Here is a 15,636-nt window from a genome sequence, read left to right as displayed (position 1 = left end):
TGGGAAAAAGCAATTGTTAATGAAAAATATGTATGAATAAAAAACATGACATTAGATTTTAAATGTATTATGTAGACTTTTGCATTTAATCCACTTTTAATGCACATGATTGGCTGTAAATATTAAGCGATCTTCTAAATATCTAGCATATCAAACAACTTACTATTATTAAAATGTCATGTAAAGTGCTTGGCATTATATTCCAGTAACGCCAACAAAAATTCATTATTTTTAACTTGTTTTAAAGTATAAGATAGTTCTTTAAAAAAGTTCAAACAGAATCAGCAAATCACCATTTCTAAATCTTTAATTCAATCATGCAGACAAATAACACATGGCACACACAACACAGGATTTAATACAGCTTGAAAACAAATGAAATACAAAAATATGATTCCAGAAGTATAAGAAAAACACTGCAATGTCCCGCAGTCACGAGCTGTGTTTCCATCTAAAGGTGTGAATTAGATTCATGCGCAAAACTGAAATATTGCATAAACATTAATATAAAGCAGGGTTTCCATCCAATCAGAAACAAAAGAAAACAAAACATCACTTCCTGCTAAGCTTGCACAAACATTGCTCAGAGAAGTGTACTTTCATGCGTTGGGAGAAGACACTGTGCTCTTTTTCTTCTCTAATACAGGAGTTGCGTCTCAAGTTATATAGTTAAATGAGCCTACTATAGTTGTCGTGTTACCATGGCAACTATAGGATTGCCACAACAGACCAATCACTGTAGTTGTTGTTTAACTATGGCAACAGCAGAATATACACAATGGTTCTATTACTGTAGTTGTTGGGATACCATGGCAACTATAGAATCACCACCACAGATCAGTTACTGTAGTTGTTACCATGGGAACTATAGAATCGCCACAATGAATCAGTTACTGAAGATGTTGTGTTACCATGGCAACTATAAAATAAAATCGCTATTACAGATCAATTACTGTAGTTGTTGTGTTTTCATGGCAACCATAGAATTACCACAATAGATCAATTACTCAACTTGCGTTACCATGGCAACAATAGAATTGCCACAACAGATCAATTACTGTAGTTGTTGTGTTACCATGGCAACCATAGAATTACCACAGTGGATCCATTACTCAACTTGTGTGACCATAGCAACAATAGAATCGCCACAATAGATCAATTACTGTAGTCGTTGTGTTACCATGGCAATTATGGAATCAACACAATGGATCAGTTACTCAACTTGTGTTACCATGGCAACTATAGAATCACCACAACAGATCAGTTACTGTAGTTGTTATCATGGCAACTATAGAATCACCACAATGAATCAGTTACTGAAGTTGTTGTGTTACCATGGCAACTACAAAATCGCCATAACAGATCAATTACTGTAGTTGTTGTGTTTTCATGGCAACGATAGAATTACCACAGTGGATCAATTACTCAAGTTGTGTTACCATGGCAACAATAGAATCGCCACAATAGATCAATTACTGTAGTTGTTGTGTTACCATGGCAACTATAGAATCGCCACAATGAATCAGTTACTGAAGTTGTTGTTACTATAGCAGCTATAGAATCACAACAACCATCAGTTACTGTAGTTGTTACCATGGCAACCATAAAATTACCGCAATGGATCAATAACTCATCTTGCATTACCATGGCAACAATAGAATCGCCACAACAGATCAATTACTGTAGTTGTGTTACCATGGCAATAATGGAATCACCACAATGGATCAGTTACTCAACTTGTGTTACCATGGCAACTATAGAATCACCACAACAGATCAATTACTGTAGTTGTGTTGCCATGCCAACAATAGAATCGCCACAACAGATCGATTACTGTAGTTGTTGTGTTACCATAGCAATTATAGAATCACCACAATGGATCAATTACTCAACTTGTTACCATGGCAACTATAGAATCACTACAACAGATCAATTACTGTTGTTGTTGTGTTACCATGGCAACTATAGCATCAGCACAACAGATTAATTCCTACGCTTGTAATTTATTGCAATATTCCAAAGTGCGCATAAAAATAAAAGGATGGAAACTGCGGTTTACTCCTCCACCGTCATCATCACCTGTTCTCCCAGGCGTCTGTGTGCATGCGCTGGTGTGATTTGAGGCTGGATCTCTGTGTGAAGCGCTTCCCGCACTGCGCGCATTGATACGGCTTCTCTCCGCTGTGCACGACGGCGTGTCGGATGAGATTGCAGTGTTTGGTGAAGCTGCGTCCGCACTGCGCGCAGGAGAAGGGCTTTTCTCCGGTGTGGCTGCGCAGATGCTCCTTCAGCTGACTGAAGCGACTGAAGTTTTTGCGGCAGAACGTGCAGCTGTAGCGCTTCACTTCCACACTGGAGTGCCAGTGAGTCCGCAGCCTCCGCACGCTCGCGCTCACACCACACATGGAAGCCTCGTCTCGCTCTCCCGCATTGAACTCCATCTGTGTGTGATCGTCTGATTGTGCATGTGTGTCTTCTTCATGCTGGAGGGGTTGTTCTGCTGGTGTGTTTTCTAGCTGGACGTCGATGGGATGTTCAAAGGTCCAGTGCTGGTGGTTTTCTTCTTCAGCTTTAACCTGGAGCTCCACACACTCCTCCTCTTCCTCTTCATCTTGTTTTATAGGCTCTGTTGACGTCTGTGTGTGTGCAAAGAGTGTGTTTTGGATTTCCAAAGCACCAAAATCTGCATTTGGGATCTCTGTGTTGTGCTCAGTGGGAATCTGCTGTTCGGTGCCTGTGTTACACACAAAAAACTGAGGATGAGTCCCTTTAAGGCAGTTCTGCTCTCTTGATGGCCATCTTTGTATTCAGTTCAACTCATCTTCATTTCTATTGCACTTTTAATTAAATGGTAAATCAGAAAACGTTGCTTTATTCATTTATTTATGTATGTATACCTGATGGTTCCTGTTCCTGTTTGATTTCTGGAGCTCTGATTTCATTCTCCAGTGAACAGACGGACTGCAAAACACAAGAACAGACGGATCAGAGTTCAGTTTATTCACATTCATCAAACATGAAGGGTAAAAGTAATAAGATAAAACATGACACCAAAAAAAAGCTTTTACACTGACTGGCCACTTTATTAGGTACACCTGTCAAACTGCTTGTTAACTCCAATTTCCAATCAGCCAATCACTGGCAGCAACACATGACAGCTGCAGTTTAAACTGAGCATCAGAATGGGGAAGAAAGGGGATTTAAGTGACTTTGAACTTTTGTGGCATGGTTGTTGCTGCCAGACGGGCTGCTCTGAGTATTTCAGAAACTGCTGATCTACTAGGATTTTCACGCACAACCGTCTCTAGGGTTTACAGAGAATGCTCCAACAAAGAGGAAATATCTAGTGAGCGGCAGTTCTGTGGATGCAAATGCCTTGTTGATGAGGCCAGAGGTCAGAGGAGAATGGCCAGACTGGTTCCAGCTGATAGAAAGGCAACAGTAACTCAAATGAGCACTTGTTACAACCGAGGTCTGCAGAAGAGCTTTTAAAGCTCCTCTGGATGTGTGTGTCTGTGTGTGTGTGTCTGTGTGTGTGTGTGTGTGTGTGTGTGTGTGTGTGTGTGTGTGTGTGTGTGTGTGTGTGTGTGTGAGTGTGAGTGTGTGTTCATCCTCACCTGCTGGATGCTGAGCGTCTGATCTGGGGTCTGTTCTTGATCTCTGTTGTTCTTGAGCGGAGCAGAAAATCGGTCTGATGTTCCACAAATCCACACTGGAACACACACACACACACACACACACACACACACACACACACACTCTTATCCTCTTGACTACATAAACTATCTTACTGGAATCTATAAGCAGATGAGCAAGTCAATTTGTGTGTGTGCATGTATGTAGCATGGTGTGTAGTATGCATTGTGCATCTAACCTCTCCTCCTGCAGACTCACCGTCCATTCACACACACACACACACACACACACACACACACACACACAGACACACACACTTTCTCTTCTGTAGTGAGTGAGTGTGTGTGTGTGTAGTATATATGTAGTATGTATTGTGTGTTTGGTATATAGTGTGCATCTCTGACCTCTCCCCCTGCGGACTCTCCTCAGCTCAACGTCCATTAACACACACTTCCTACTTTATAGTGTGAGTGTGTGTGGTATGTTTGTATTATGCAGTGTGTAAGTGTAATATGCAGTGTGTGTAGTGTGCATCTCTGACCTCTCCTTTTGCTGACTCTCCTCAGCTGTCCATGAACACACACTTGGCTCTTCTATAGTGTGTGTGTGTGTGTGTGTTGTATGTAGTGTGCATCTCTGACCTCTCCTTCTGTGGACTCTCAGCTCTAAATTAACACACACTTCCTCTTCTTTATTGTGTGTAGTATATATGTAGTATGTATTTTGTAAGTAGTATGCATGGTGTAGTGTGCATCTCTGACCTCCCCTCTTGAAGAATTTCCTCAGCTCTCCATCCATTAACATACACACTATCTTTTATAGTGTATGTAGTGTGTGTGTAGTATGCAGTGTGTAGTATGTACCTCTGACCTCTTGCAGACTTTCCTCAGCTCTCCGTCCACACATCCTCTTTATAGTGTGTGTATGTACTATATATGTAGTATGTAGTTTATAGTATGTAGTGTGCATCACTGACTTTTCCTCCTGCGAACTCTCCTCAGTTCTCAGTCCATTAACACACTTCCTGTTCTATAATGTGTGTGTAGTATATATGTAGTATGTAGGGTGTGTGTAGTAGTAGTATGCAGTGTGTAGTGTGCATCTCTGACCTCTCCTCCTGCGGACTCTCCTCAGCTCTCCGTCCATTAACACACATTTCCTCTTCTTTAGTTTGTTTGTGTGTAGTATATATGTAGTATGTAGTGTGTGTGTGTGTGTAGTATGCAGTGTGCATCTCTGACCTCTCCTGCAAATTTTCCTCTGCTCTCCATCCATTAACTTACACTTTTCTTTAGAATGTGTGTGTACTATATGTAATCAGTAGTGTGCGTGTAGTGTATATGTAGTGTGTGTAGTAGTATGCAGTGTGTAGTGTGCATCTCTGACCTCTCCTCCTGCGAACTCTCCTCAGCTCTCTGTCCATTAACACACACCTCATCTTCTATAGTGTGTGTGTACTATATGTAATCAGTAGTGTGTGTGTAATGTATATGTAGTGTGTGTAGTAGTATGCAGTGTGCATCTCTGACCTCTCCTCCAGCGGACTCTTCTCAGCTCTCCGTCCATTAACACACACCTCCTCTTCTATAGTGTGTGTGTGTGTGTGTGTGTGTACTATATGTAATCAGTAGTGTGTGTAGTGTATATGTAGTGTGTGTAGTAGTATGCAGTGTGTAGTGTGCATCTCTGACCTCTCCTCCTGTGAACTCTCCCCAGCTCTCCGTCCATTAACACACATTTCCTCTTCTATAGTGTGTGTGTGTGTGTGTGTGTGTGTGTGTGTGTGTGTGTGTGTGTGTACTATATGTAATCAGTAGTGTATATGTAGTGTGTGTAGTAGTATGCAGTGTGCATCTCTGACCTCTCCTCCTGCGGACTCTCCTCAGCTCTCCGTCCATTAGCACACACTTCCTCTTCAGCGACTCGATGTCTCTCCGGCTGCGGCTCAGCTCGCTCCTCAGGCCGGCGCAGCTCTCCTCCACCCGCCGCTGGATCTCCTCTACCGCCGCCGCCGCCAGCACCTCCATGACGGACAGCAGCTGCGTCTGGAAGGCCATATTTTCCATCGGGGAACTCTTTATAATCCGCCAAAACGATGTGTATTGATCTGCAGCACACGACGCACTCCGACTGATATACCGCCGATTAACGTTAGCTAAACACACACACACGACCCTCTCCGTTCACGAGCACCAGCGTAATGAAAACAGAGCAGGATTCGCGCTTATTCCTGCGTGTTTTTGTTTTTAATTATGCTGTATATTTAAGTGTAATGTTTGCTGGGTTGCAGCCACTATTGTCGTGTAAATATTATTGTCCGGAGCGCTGCTGAGGCGGCAAGCGTGCGGTCACGTGATGCACTTCTTTGCGTTGGGTTGCCAGAGCTAATAAACAAACCTACGCAGAAACATACTAAAACTCGCCCTGACATCCAACAATGCAACTCGCATACATAAAATAATCATTCACATGTAGATATATATGTTGGAACATTTTCCATAGTAATAAGTCTTTAAAATACTATGAAAGTACCATGGTAAGTGTATATAGTAATAGCATTATACATTTGGTATACTGATTTTTTATTTATACCTTATAATAACATAGTTGAGTTTGTTTTGATTGGTTTTCCTATGAAAACCCCTCCCTTTTTAGACGTTTTTTTTCTTTGAAATACAAAGTCTTTGAAATACAATAAAATACTATATGGTAAGTGAATACGGTAATCATAAAATACCATTGTACATTTACCATTTAAGCTTGAATATCGTAGTATTAATCATAGATGCTGTATTTTTATTACCTATTAATAATGATGTATACTGTTATAAAGCAGTCATAGTGCAATATTTTGTATCTGATCTGCAACGTCCAATAAATGAGTGAATGTGAGAAACATTACTGCCTTTCCTCTTTTATTAAAACATTAGTGCTTTAAAAATTGATAGTACAACCACACCAAAACACATCTGTACATACATTAGGTCTTTGTACTTAGTAAATGAAATAATATTTCATCCAAATTTAAACAGAAAATGTAATTTATAGCATCTGTCTGTCTGTCTGTCTATGCTATATTGGTGTGTATTTTTAAGAACAAATAATCAGAAATAGATTGACTTTGTTTATATGCTTTATTTGAATTTATAAACCAAACTGCTCATAAACAGTACAAAAATAAACCTTTAATTCAGGGTAAACGGCAACCTTTTAAATACACGGATCAGGCATTTTTGATACTGAAGAAATTCTGAGAAACCATTTATGAAAGTGCTGGACAGCAAAAACGGACTATCTATCTATCTATCTATCTATCTATCTATCTATCTATCTATCTATCTATCTATCTATCTATCTATCTATCTATCTATCTATCTATCTATCTATCTATCTATCTATCTATCTATCTATGTTAATCAAACAATTGTCTAACCCTGGAGAAATAATTGAAATGTTTTAGTTGGTTATTTGATTTTAAACTGATGACTGCTCATAAACAGTACAATAATCCGTAGAAATGTGAAGTCTTTAATCCATGGAAACAACTTTCACTTATATAACCCAGTTCCATAGATATATACACTAGATGTCGCCTGGCCTATTGTTGTCTATTGGACGGAATGCGTCAATAGCGCCGCCATCTTGCTACAGGGTAGCGCTCCTTTGAAATGAATGCGGGACCAAGGTAGTGGAGGACTGTGGCCATCCAAAGCCAGAGATATACACATATACACATATATCTGTGATCGGGAGTTTTCCTGGATGTTAGTATGTTTTTTTTTTTTTTTCTAATTACGAAAATTATAATTTGACATCACTTTTCTACATTGATGGATCAGTGACCGCACGGGCATTCCTGACAAAAAGCTTGTGTTTGTGTGTACAGAAATGTACTATTCACCCTCCCTGTTAAATTCAATAATATCCAGCTGCAGGCCCGCAGAACCACACACGTTTTAGGCACACACTAGGACACACAATCTAGGCAAACCATATATGGTTACGACGGATGTTGTGTTATTAACGTCTTTTTGAACATCGTCATCGATATATTTTGATATATGTGGTTAATAAATATTGTACACAATAAACAATAGTGTTTACTTTACTTTATTTCACAAATATTGCAATCGAGACAGCCGAATGGGGAGCATTGTTTCCGATCGCCATTCAATATAGACTGAAGAGTTTTTAATCAGTCATTATAGCTGATCAGTCATTATCTGACAATAATATAGCAGATACTTGTTTGCTGGCCTTGCTAAAAGATCTAATTTGAATATATATATTTATATATATTGTTTGAATGATTAACTATAGTAGGCTAATTTATTTTAAAGTGACATATTATTGTTTGCTTTTTATATTTTACAACAAAGTGATTTTAACCAAGTATGATAATATTAAGATCTTGAATTAATTTATTACACTTAATCCAACATTAGACGGTCTATGATTTCTTTCTGTCTGTGGACACATGAATAAAGTCATAATTGTCTTTAACCAATTATTTTTACATAATTTGAGTTCAGAAACTGCAGAGATGTTAAAATGATCGTAACGATATAATATTAAAAATGACTGAAATGAGAAACCATACTTGTGAAATTCAATAGGTGGCGACCATATATGGTTTGCCTAAATCGTGTGTCCTAGATTGTGTGTGCCTAAAACGTGTGTGCTGCGGGCCTGCAGCTGGATATATCTCGTTAAATTTGATCTAATCATGTCCTGAAACACAGCTCCTCTCCTGCTTTCACTGCTCATACTGACGGAGAGAGCGATTAGTTTGTGAATGAATCCCCCGAACGACTCTTTCACTAACGTTAGCCGACAATAATACAAGTTTCTGGCAGCGCAGCATCTCGTTGTCATATTTCTTTTGCATTGTTTGCTGATTTTATTAAACAAAACTAGCATAAGCCGAGTGTTTAGTGCGAGTTGGAGCTGCTTTGCCGTATGGTGAATGCAGTAAGTGACTGTTATCATCAATAACGTTACCTGATTAGCACAAGAGTTCAGAACATACAAAAACAGAAAAAAAACTTAATATTACCTATGAAATGTTCTGCCTTTGTGCTTTGATTTCTTTGTTTGCTCGTTACTACACTCGTAGACAGCGCTAAAGTCCCGCATCTTCACGTAATAACACTGTCTTGACTAGTGCGGTTGAATGACATTTGTCCTGGGAGCACTGTACCAATGTGGCGGCGCTATTGACGCATGCTCAGGGTCCCTATGCGATATCTAGTGTATATATCTATGACCCAGTTCCACGGGTAAACCCGGGACTTGGCAACCCTGGTGGAGGCGGATCAGTCATTTTTGATACTGAAGAAATTTTGAGAAACCTTTGTGAAAGTGCTGGACAACAAAAATGGACATTTACATGGATTTAGATGTTTTTAGTGCTTTTGTTTCGTGATTTCTATATTTTCAAGTCATCTATAAAACGGGAACAGTTTGAATATGGCACTTTCCTAAAAACATGAATTAAAAATATCCTTATCAGATTAAAGCAACTGATCAAATAAAGACATTTCTATCTTACACCCCATTTTGTTGTTAATAAATTTCAAGTCATTCCAAATGTAAGCATGAGAAATACAATGAAAAACATGCCTCTTAATTCATTTCTGAATAGTTTTTTTTATATTTACATGTCACAGTGTAGAGTTTTTGCACATGACTTCATTAAATGCTTAATTTAGTTTGTTGTGATTGTTTTTCAGAATAAAGGCCATGCTTCTTTAACATTTACCACCACAGGATAATGCAAGCCACTGAAGTACCATGAAAATATGGTAAGTTAATATTCTAATGATGAAAAGCCATGCTATATATTGTGTTTTCTGTACATGGCACCATATAAATACATATTTGAAAATATATTAAATGAAAATACTATGTTTTCTTGGACATTTATCCCTTTAGGGCAATGAAATTCTGTCAAATACTTGAGAATACTATTTTAAAACATGCTATTGCAATGTTTTTGGGCATGGTAGCAATTAAATGCCTAATTTTGTTTATTTTATTGCCTTTTTTTTCTGTAGAAATGCCATGTATCTTTGACATTTTCCACAAAGCAAGTCTTTTAAGTACCTTGACGTACCATAAAAACACTATGGTAAGTTATCAATCAATCAGTCAGTCAGTCAGTCAGTCAGTCAGTCAGTCTGTCTGTCTGTCTGTCTGTCTGTCTGTCTGTCTGTCTGTCTGTCTATGTTATGTGTGTATATTCTTAAGAACAAATAATTAAACAATTGTCTAACCCTGGAGAAATAAATAATTGAAATGTTTACGTTTGTTATTTGATTTTAAACTGATGACTGCTCATAAACAGTACAATAATCCATAGAAACCGGAAGTCTTTAATCCATGGAAACAACCTTCACATTTATAACCCAGTTCCACGGGTAAACCCGGGACTTGGCAACTCTGGTTGAGGCGGATCAGTCTTTTTTGATACTGAAGAAATGTAGAGAAAACAATTGTGAAAGTGTTGGACAACAAAAATGGACATTTACATGGATTTAGATGTTTTCAGTGCTTTTGTTTGTTTGTATCCCTTTAGGGCAATGCAGTTCTGTCAAATACTTGTGAATTATTTAAAAACATGCTATTGCAATGTTTTTGGGCATGGTTGCAATTAAATGCCTAATTTTGTTTATTCATATTGCTTTTTCAGTAGAAACGCCATGTATCTTCAACATTTTCCATGAAATGTCTAAGTACCTCGACATAGCATGAAAATACTGTGGTAAGTGATCATGGCAATCATTGTACATTTGGTATATACTGTGTTTTCTGTACATGGTACCACATAAATACATATTTAAGTTTGTTTTGATTGGTTTTCCAATGTAAATGTCTCTTTTTTTTTTGGACATTTCCATGTTAATACAATTCAAGTTCAATGTAAAGACTATATGGTTAGTAAATATGGTTATCATTCAATAGCATTGTACATTTGGTGTATTGTTTTTTAAGTATACCACATAATTATATAGTTGAGTTTGTTTTGATTGGTTTTCCAATGAGAATCCCATCCTTTTTGGACATTTTCCATTATAAATCTTTTGAAATACATTGCAATTCCATACTATGGAACACACTACTATGCAATACTATGGTAAGTGAATATGGTAATCACTCAGTATCATTGTGCATTTGATATATTGTTTTTTTTTTCTGTGCATGGTATATAAATACACATTTGAGCTTTTTTTAGGGGAAGTGCTATATGAAGTGAATATTGTAATAATTCAAAACTATGGTATATATGGTACTGTAAGAAATTAGTCTGTCTTGACCTATAACTTCCACTCTAAATGGTGCATTTCCCCTAAATTTAATAGAGAAGACAACTCAACAATTTATTATCCTGCAAATGGTAGGAATTGTAGACTGGGGATGGCTGTGGACACAGAAAACCATCTCAGACAATGAGGTGACGAAACTGCATTAACATACAGAGAACAGCTGTGCATGCCGATAGCCAAGGAGTGACTTCATTAACATCTAAAAGCAGTAAATTAAAACTGTTTGAAAGGTTTGAGTTTAACAATGTTCAGGATTTATTCTGACGCAGCTGAAACCAGAGTACTGCTTGTACTCTGAGACTGCTATGCTAAATAAACATCTTCATTAAGATCTTCTACTTCCTTGCCATTTTTTCTTACATATTGTGTTTTTTTGTGCTTGGTACGATATAAAAACACAGATTTGAGTTTGTTTTGATTGTTTTCTTTCAATGGAAACATGGTCTTTCCCCTGAAAAACCAATCAAGACAAACTAATGTGTATTTATGTGGTACCATGTAGAAAAAATAACACAGCAAATGTGCAATGGTATTAAACGATTACCATATTCACTTACCATAGTATTTTTGTGGTACTTTAAGGTCTTTCAAAGACTTGCTTTGTGTTTCCATGGAAAATGTCAAAGGTACGTGGCATATCTATACAGAATAAAGTAAACAAAATTATGCCATGGCCATAACATTGCAATACCATGTTTTTAATTCTCATTTGTAAAATAATAGCATTGATCTAATGCGGTAAATGGCCAAGAAAACCCCTATTTTTATATTTTTTATTATAATTTTTACTATATTATATTTTTATTATAATATAAATAAATAAATAAATAAATATATATATATATATATATATATATATATATATATATATATATATATATATATATATATATATATATATATATATATATATATATATATATATGCTTTTTTGACATGCTGTACCATAGAAATGCCAATGTTGGTTGAAATGCCAATTTGTTTATTGAATTTTCAATGGATATTCCATGTTGTCTTTGATATATTCCATGATTAGTCAATGCAACTCTTTTAAAGCACATTGTAGTACCTTGATAAGCATTATAAATGAAGATGTGCCACTTCTGCTCCTGCTTCAGTATCAGTTCTCTGAATATTATTGGTATTTTTGATTATTGCGTGTGGTGACGCTCCACATCAGCTGTTTTGAATGAACTGAAAATCTTAGTTCATGTCAAATGAGTGCTTTCTTTATTTTTATTTTATTTACTGACTCCATATGCGTTTCTTGGTTTCAGGTTTCTAAAGGTCATTTATACAGTGGTGTGCAAAAGTTTGTGACCCCCTTGCAGAATTGGTTAAAAAGATCATTAGACAATACATGGCATTTTTTATTTCACACTGACTGGAGTAAGATGTTCACAAGACAAAACATCTATACCTGTGCAAAAGTTTGTGAACCCTTGGTTTTTTAACTGTTGTGGTCTCTTAATGATCTACTTCTGCTTTGTGCTGGTTGTTGATGAGTTTCTTTATGAGTTTGTTCTGAACACGTAAACTTCTGCAGTCTTCTAAAAAATCCTCCTTGACCTGCAGATCTTTCAGTTGTTCAGCATCTTCTACAGATTGTAATACTTTCCAGTATGATCCAGCAGACCTTTTCACTCCGAGGATGAGGATTGTTGGCAAAATTCAGTGTAATTATAATTCACATGCATTGTATGAATACAAAGTTAAGTGTAACATTAAAATTTCAAATCAAAGCTTCAGATAAATCAAACTTTTCTTATATTATAACACATTTTGTGTCTTTATTTTGATGGTCAAGAGAGCACCAATGTTTGGATGTCAAATATGGTTTAGGCATCTAATCGATTAGCGTTTATGATGTGTTTGTTTATGCCAAAGTTGTTTACATGCATTGTATGAATACAGAATTCAGTATAAATTTCGAATTTTGAATCAAAGCTTTCAAATAAATAAAATTTATCTTATACTATAATGCTTTTTGTCTTCATTTCGATGGTCAAAAATGCATCAATGTGTGGATGTCATATAGACATCAAGATTTAGACATCTAATCAACGCAATTTTTATGTTTTTTCTGACGCCAAAGTAGCACAAAGTCAGTGTAAATTTGGTATTCTGAATTGAAGCTTTCAGATAAATGAAACTATTTTACTTCGATGGTCAAAAAAGCATCAACGTTTGGATGTCAAATAGACGTCAAGGTTTAGACATCAAATCAATCGCTTTTTTTATGCCAAAATAGTTTACATGCATTGTATGAATGCAAAATTCTGTACAAATTTGTAATCAAAGCTTTCAGATAAATAAAACCTTTTGAGTTTTTATTTTGATGGTAAATTATGCATCAAAGTTTGGATGTCGAATAGACTTAAAGACTTAGACATCTAGTCAATTCACATTTTTGAGAATTTTTTTGACACCAAAGTAGTTTACATGCACTTTATGAATACAAAATTGTATTAAAAACTGTAAATTTACAATTTCGAATCAAACTTTTCAGATGTTTGAAACCTTTCCTATATTATAGCACCTTTTGTGTCTTTATTTTGATGATCAAAAGAGCATCATTGTTTGGATGTCAAGTCAAATAGATGTCAAGGTTTTCACATCTTATCAATTGGCATTTTTCATGTTTTTTTTACACCCAGGTACTACAAAAATCTGTGAAAATTTAGGCTTTTCAGTTGAAGCTTTCATATACCTATATTATAACACTTTTTGTGTCTTTAATTTGATGGTCAAAAAGGCAGCAATGTGTGGATGTTAAATAGACGTCAAGGTTTACACATCAAATCGATTGGTGTTTTTACGGCAAATAGTTTGCAGATATGAAAACAAAATTCTGTATAAATTTGTAATTAAAGCTTTCAGATATGTAAAACTTTTCTTATAATACTTTTTATGTCTTTATTTTCATGTTAAAAATTGCATCAATATTTGGATTTCAAATAGATGTCAAGGTTGAGACGTCAAATCAATGTATTTTTTATGTTTTTGATGACAAAGTAGCACAAAATTAGTGTAAAGTTTTAATCAAAGTTTTCAGATGTATAAACCTTTCTTATAACACTTTTTGTGTATATTTTGATGGTCAAACAGACATCAATGTGTGGATGTCAAATAGATGTCAAGGTTTAGACATCAAGTCGATTAGCATTTTGATGTTTTTTTATGCTGAATTAGTATAAGAATTGTGTAAATTTAGGATTTTAAATCGAAGCATTTATATAAATAAAACTTTCCTTATAACACTTTTTGTGTCTTTCAATGTTTGGATGTCAAATAGACGTCAAGGTTTAGACATCAAATCGATTGGCATTTGTAATGTATTTTGACACCAAAGTATTACAAAATTCGGTGTAAATTTTAAATCGATTCTTTTAGATGAATAACATTTTTCTTATGATACTTTTTGTGTCTTTAAATTGATGGTAAAAATGCATCAATATTTGGATGTTAAATAGACATCAAGGTTTAGACATCTAATCGTTTAGAATTTCTGATCTTTTTTAATGATCAATAAGTACAAAAATCAGTGTAAAGGAAGAATTTTGAATTAAAGCTTTTATATGAATAAAATGTGTCTTATATTATAACACTTTTTGTGTCTTTTTATGGCCAAAAAGGCATCAATGTGTGGATGTCAAATAGACATCAAGGTTTTCACGTAATCGATGCATTTGTGATGTTTTTTTGACACTAAAGTATTACAAAATTCAGGGTAAATTTTAAATCTTTTAGATGAAAAACATTTTTCCTAAAACACTTTTTTGCGTCTTTTTATTTGACGTTCAAAAAGGCATCAATGTGTGGATGTCAAATAGACGCGAGGTTTAGACATAAAAAAGACTGGCATTTTTTGTAAGCCAAAGTAGTTTTTGTGCATGAATTCAAAATTCAGTATAAATTTGTAATCAAAGCTTTCAGTTAAGTAAAACTTATTACACTTTTTGTGTCTTTATTTTGATGGTAAAAATGCATCAAGGTTTAGACATCTAATTGTTTAGAACTTCTGATGCTTTTTTAATGCTTTAATTAGTACAAAAATCAGTGTGAAATTAGGATTTTGAATTGAAGCTTTTATATAATTAAGCATTTCATATTTTATAACAATTTTTGTGTCTTTTGATGGTCAAAAAAGGCATCAATGTGTGGATGTCAAATAGACGTCATATGTGGACAAATTTGACTGTCACATCTAATCTATGCAGTTTTAATGTTTTTTCTACGCCAAAGTAGTGCAAAATCAGTGTCAATTTAGAATGAAAGCTTTCAGATGAGTTTTGCATCTTTATTTTAATCAGTGTTTGGATCTCAAATAGACGTCAAGGTCTTGATATTAAATCAATTAGCATGTGATGTGGTTTTTGACGCCAAAGTAGTTTACTTGCATTGTATGAATACAAAATTTAGCGCAAATCTGTAAACAGATTTCAGATGAGTAAAACGTTTCTTACAATACGTTTCGTGTCTTTATTTTCATGGTCAAAACAGCATCAGTGTTTGGATGTCAAATAGACGTCAAGGTTTTCACATGTAATCAATGTTTTTTGACACCAAAGTATTACAAAATATAATGTAAAATTTTTTTCGAATCTTTTAGATGAACAACATTTTTCCTATAACACTTTTTGTGTCTTTATTTTGATGGTCAAAACAGCATCAA

The 15,636-nt window shown here is 35.6% G+C and overlaps 1 protein-coding gene and 1 long non-coding RNA gene across 3 annotated transcripts; one reads left to right on the top strand and one right to left on the bottom strand.

Moving 5' to 3' along the window:
• Window positions 1-289: 289 nt before the first annotated feature.
• Window positions 290-5,962, bottom strand: si:ch211-155e24.3. Of its 2 annotated transcripts, none has more exons than NM_001128410.2 (4): window positions 5,498-5,962; window positions 3,618-3,712; window positions 2,898-2,961; window positions 290-2,734 (listed from the first exon to the last, which is right to left on the bottom strand). In NM_001128410.2, the coding sequence occupies exons 1-4, from the start codon at window positions 5,700-5,702 to the stop codon at window positions 2,076-2,078; spliced, it is 1,023 nt and encodes a 340-aa protein (NP_001121882.2). In that variant the 5' UTR covers window positions 5,703-5,962; the 3' UTR covers window positions 290-2,075. The 2 variants fall into 2 exon arrangements, with proteins under 2 accessions (NP_001121882.2, XP_021334208.1); XM_021478533.3 differs by lacking the exon at window positions 5,498-5,962 and adding an exon at window positions 4,746-5,057.
• Window positions 5,963-8,956: 2,994 nt separating this feature from the next.
• Window positions 8,957-12,940, top strand: LOC141379218 (uncharacterized). Its single transcript, XR_012395414.1, has 5 exons — window positions 8,957-9,227; window positions 9,369-9,440; window positions 9,693-9,766; window positions 10,328-10,399; window positions 12,239-12,940. It is a non-coding gene; the product is annotated as an uncharacterized lncRNA (long non-coding RNA).
• Window positions 12,941-15,636: the final 2,696 nt, after the last annotated feature.

Source organism: Danio rerio, chromosome 2 (assembly GCF_049306965.1).
Source record: "Danio rerio strain Tuebingen ecotype United States chromosome 2, GRCz12tu, whole genome shotgun sequence".
NCBI classification, from domain to species: Eukaryota; Metazoa; Chordata; class Actinopteri; order Cypriniformes; family Danionidae; genus Danio; species Danio rerio.
This window is presented reverse-complemented; position numbering and strand designations above follow the sequence as displayed.

Coding starts and splice junctions, on each gene's coding strand:
- si:ch211-155e24.3 (NM_001128410.2), bottom strand. CDS start 5,702: ATGGAAAATATGGCCTTCCAGACGCAGCTGCTGTCCGTCATGGAGGTG. Junction 3,713..5,497: donor GAGAGTCCGCAGGAGGAGAG/GTCAGAGATGCA, acceptor TGTGTGTTCCAG/TGTGGATTTGTGGAACATCA. Junction 2,735..2,897: donor ACAGGAACAGGAACCATCAG/GTATACATACAT, acceptor TGTGTAACACAG/GCACCGAACAGCAGATTCCC.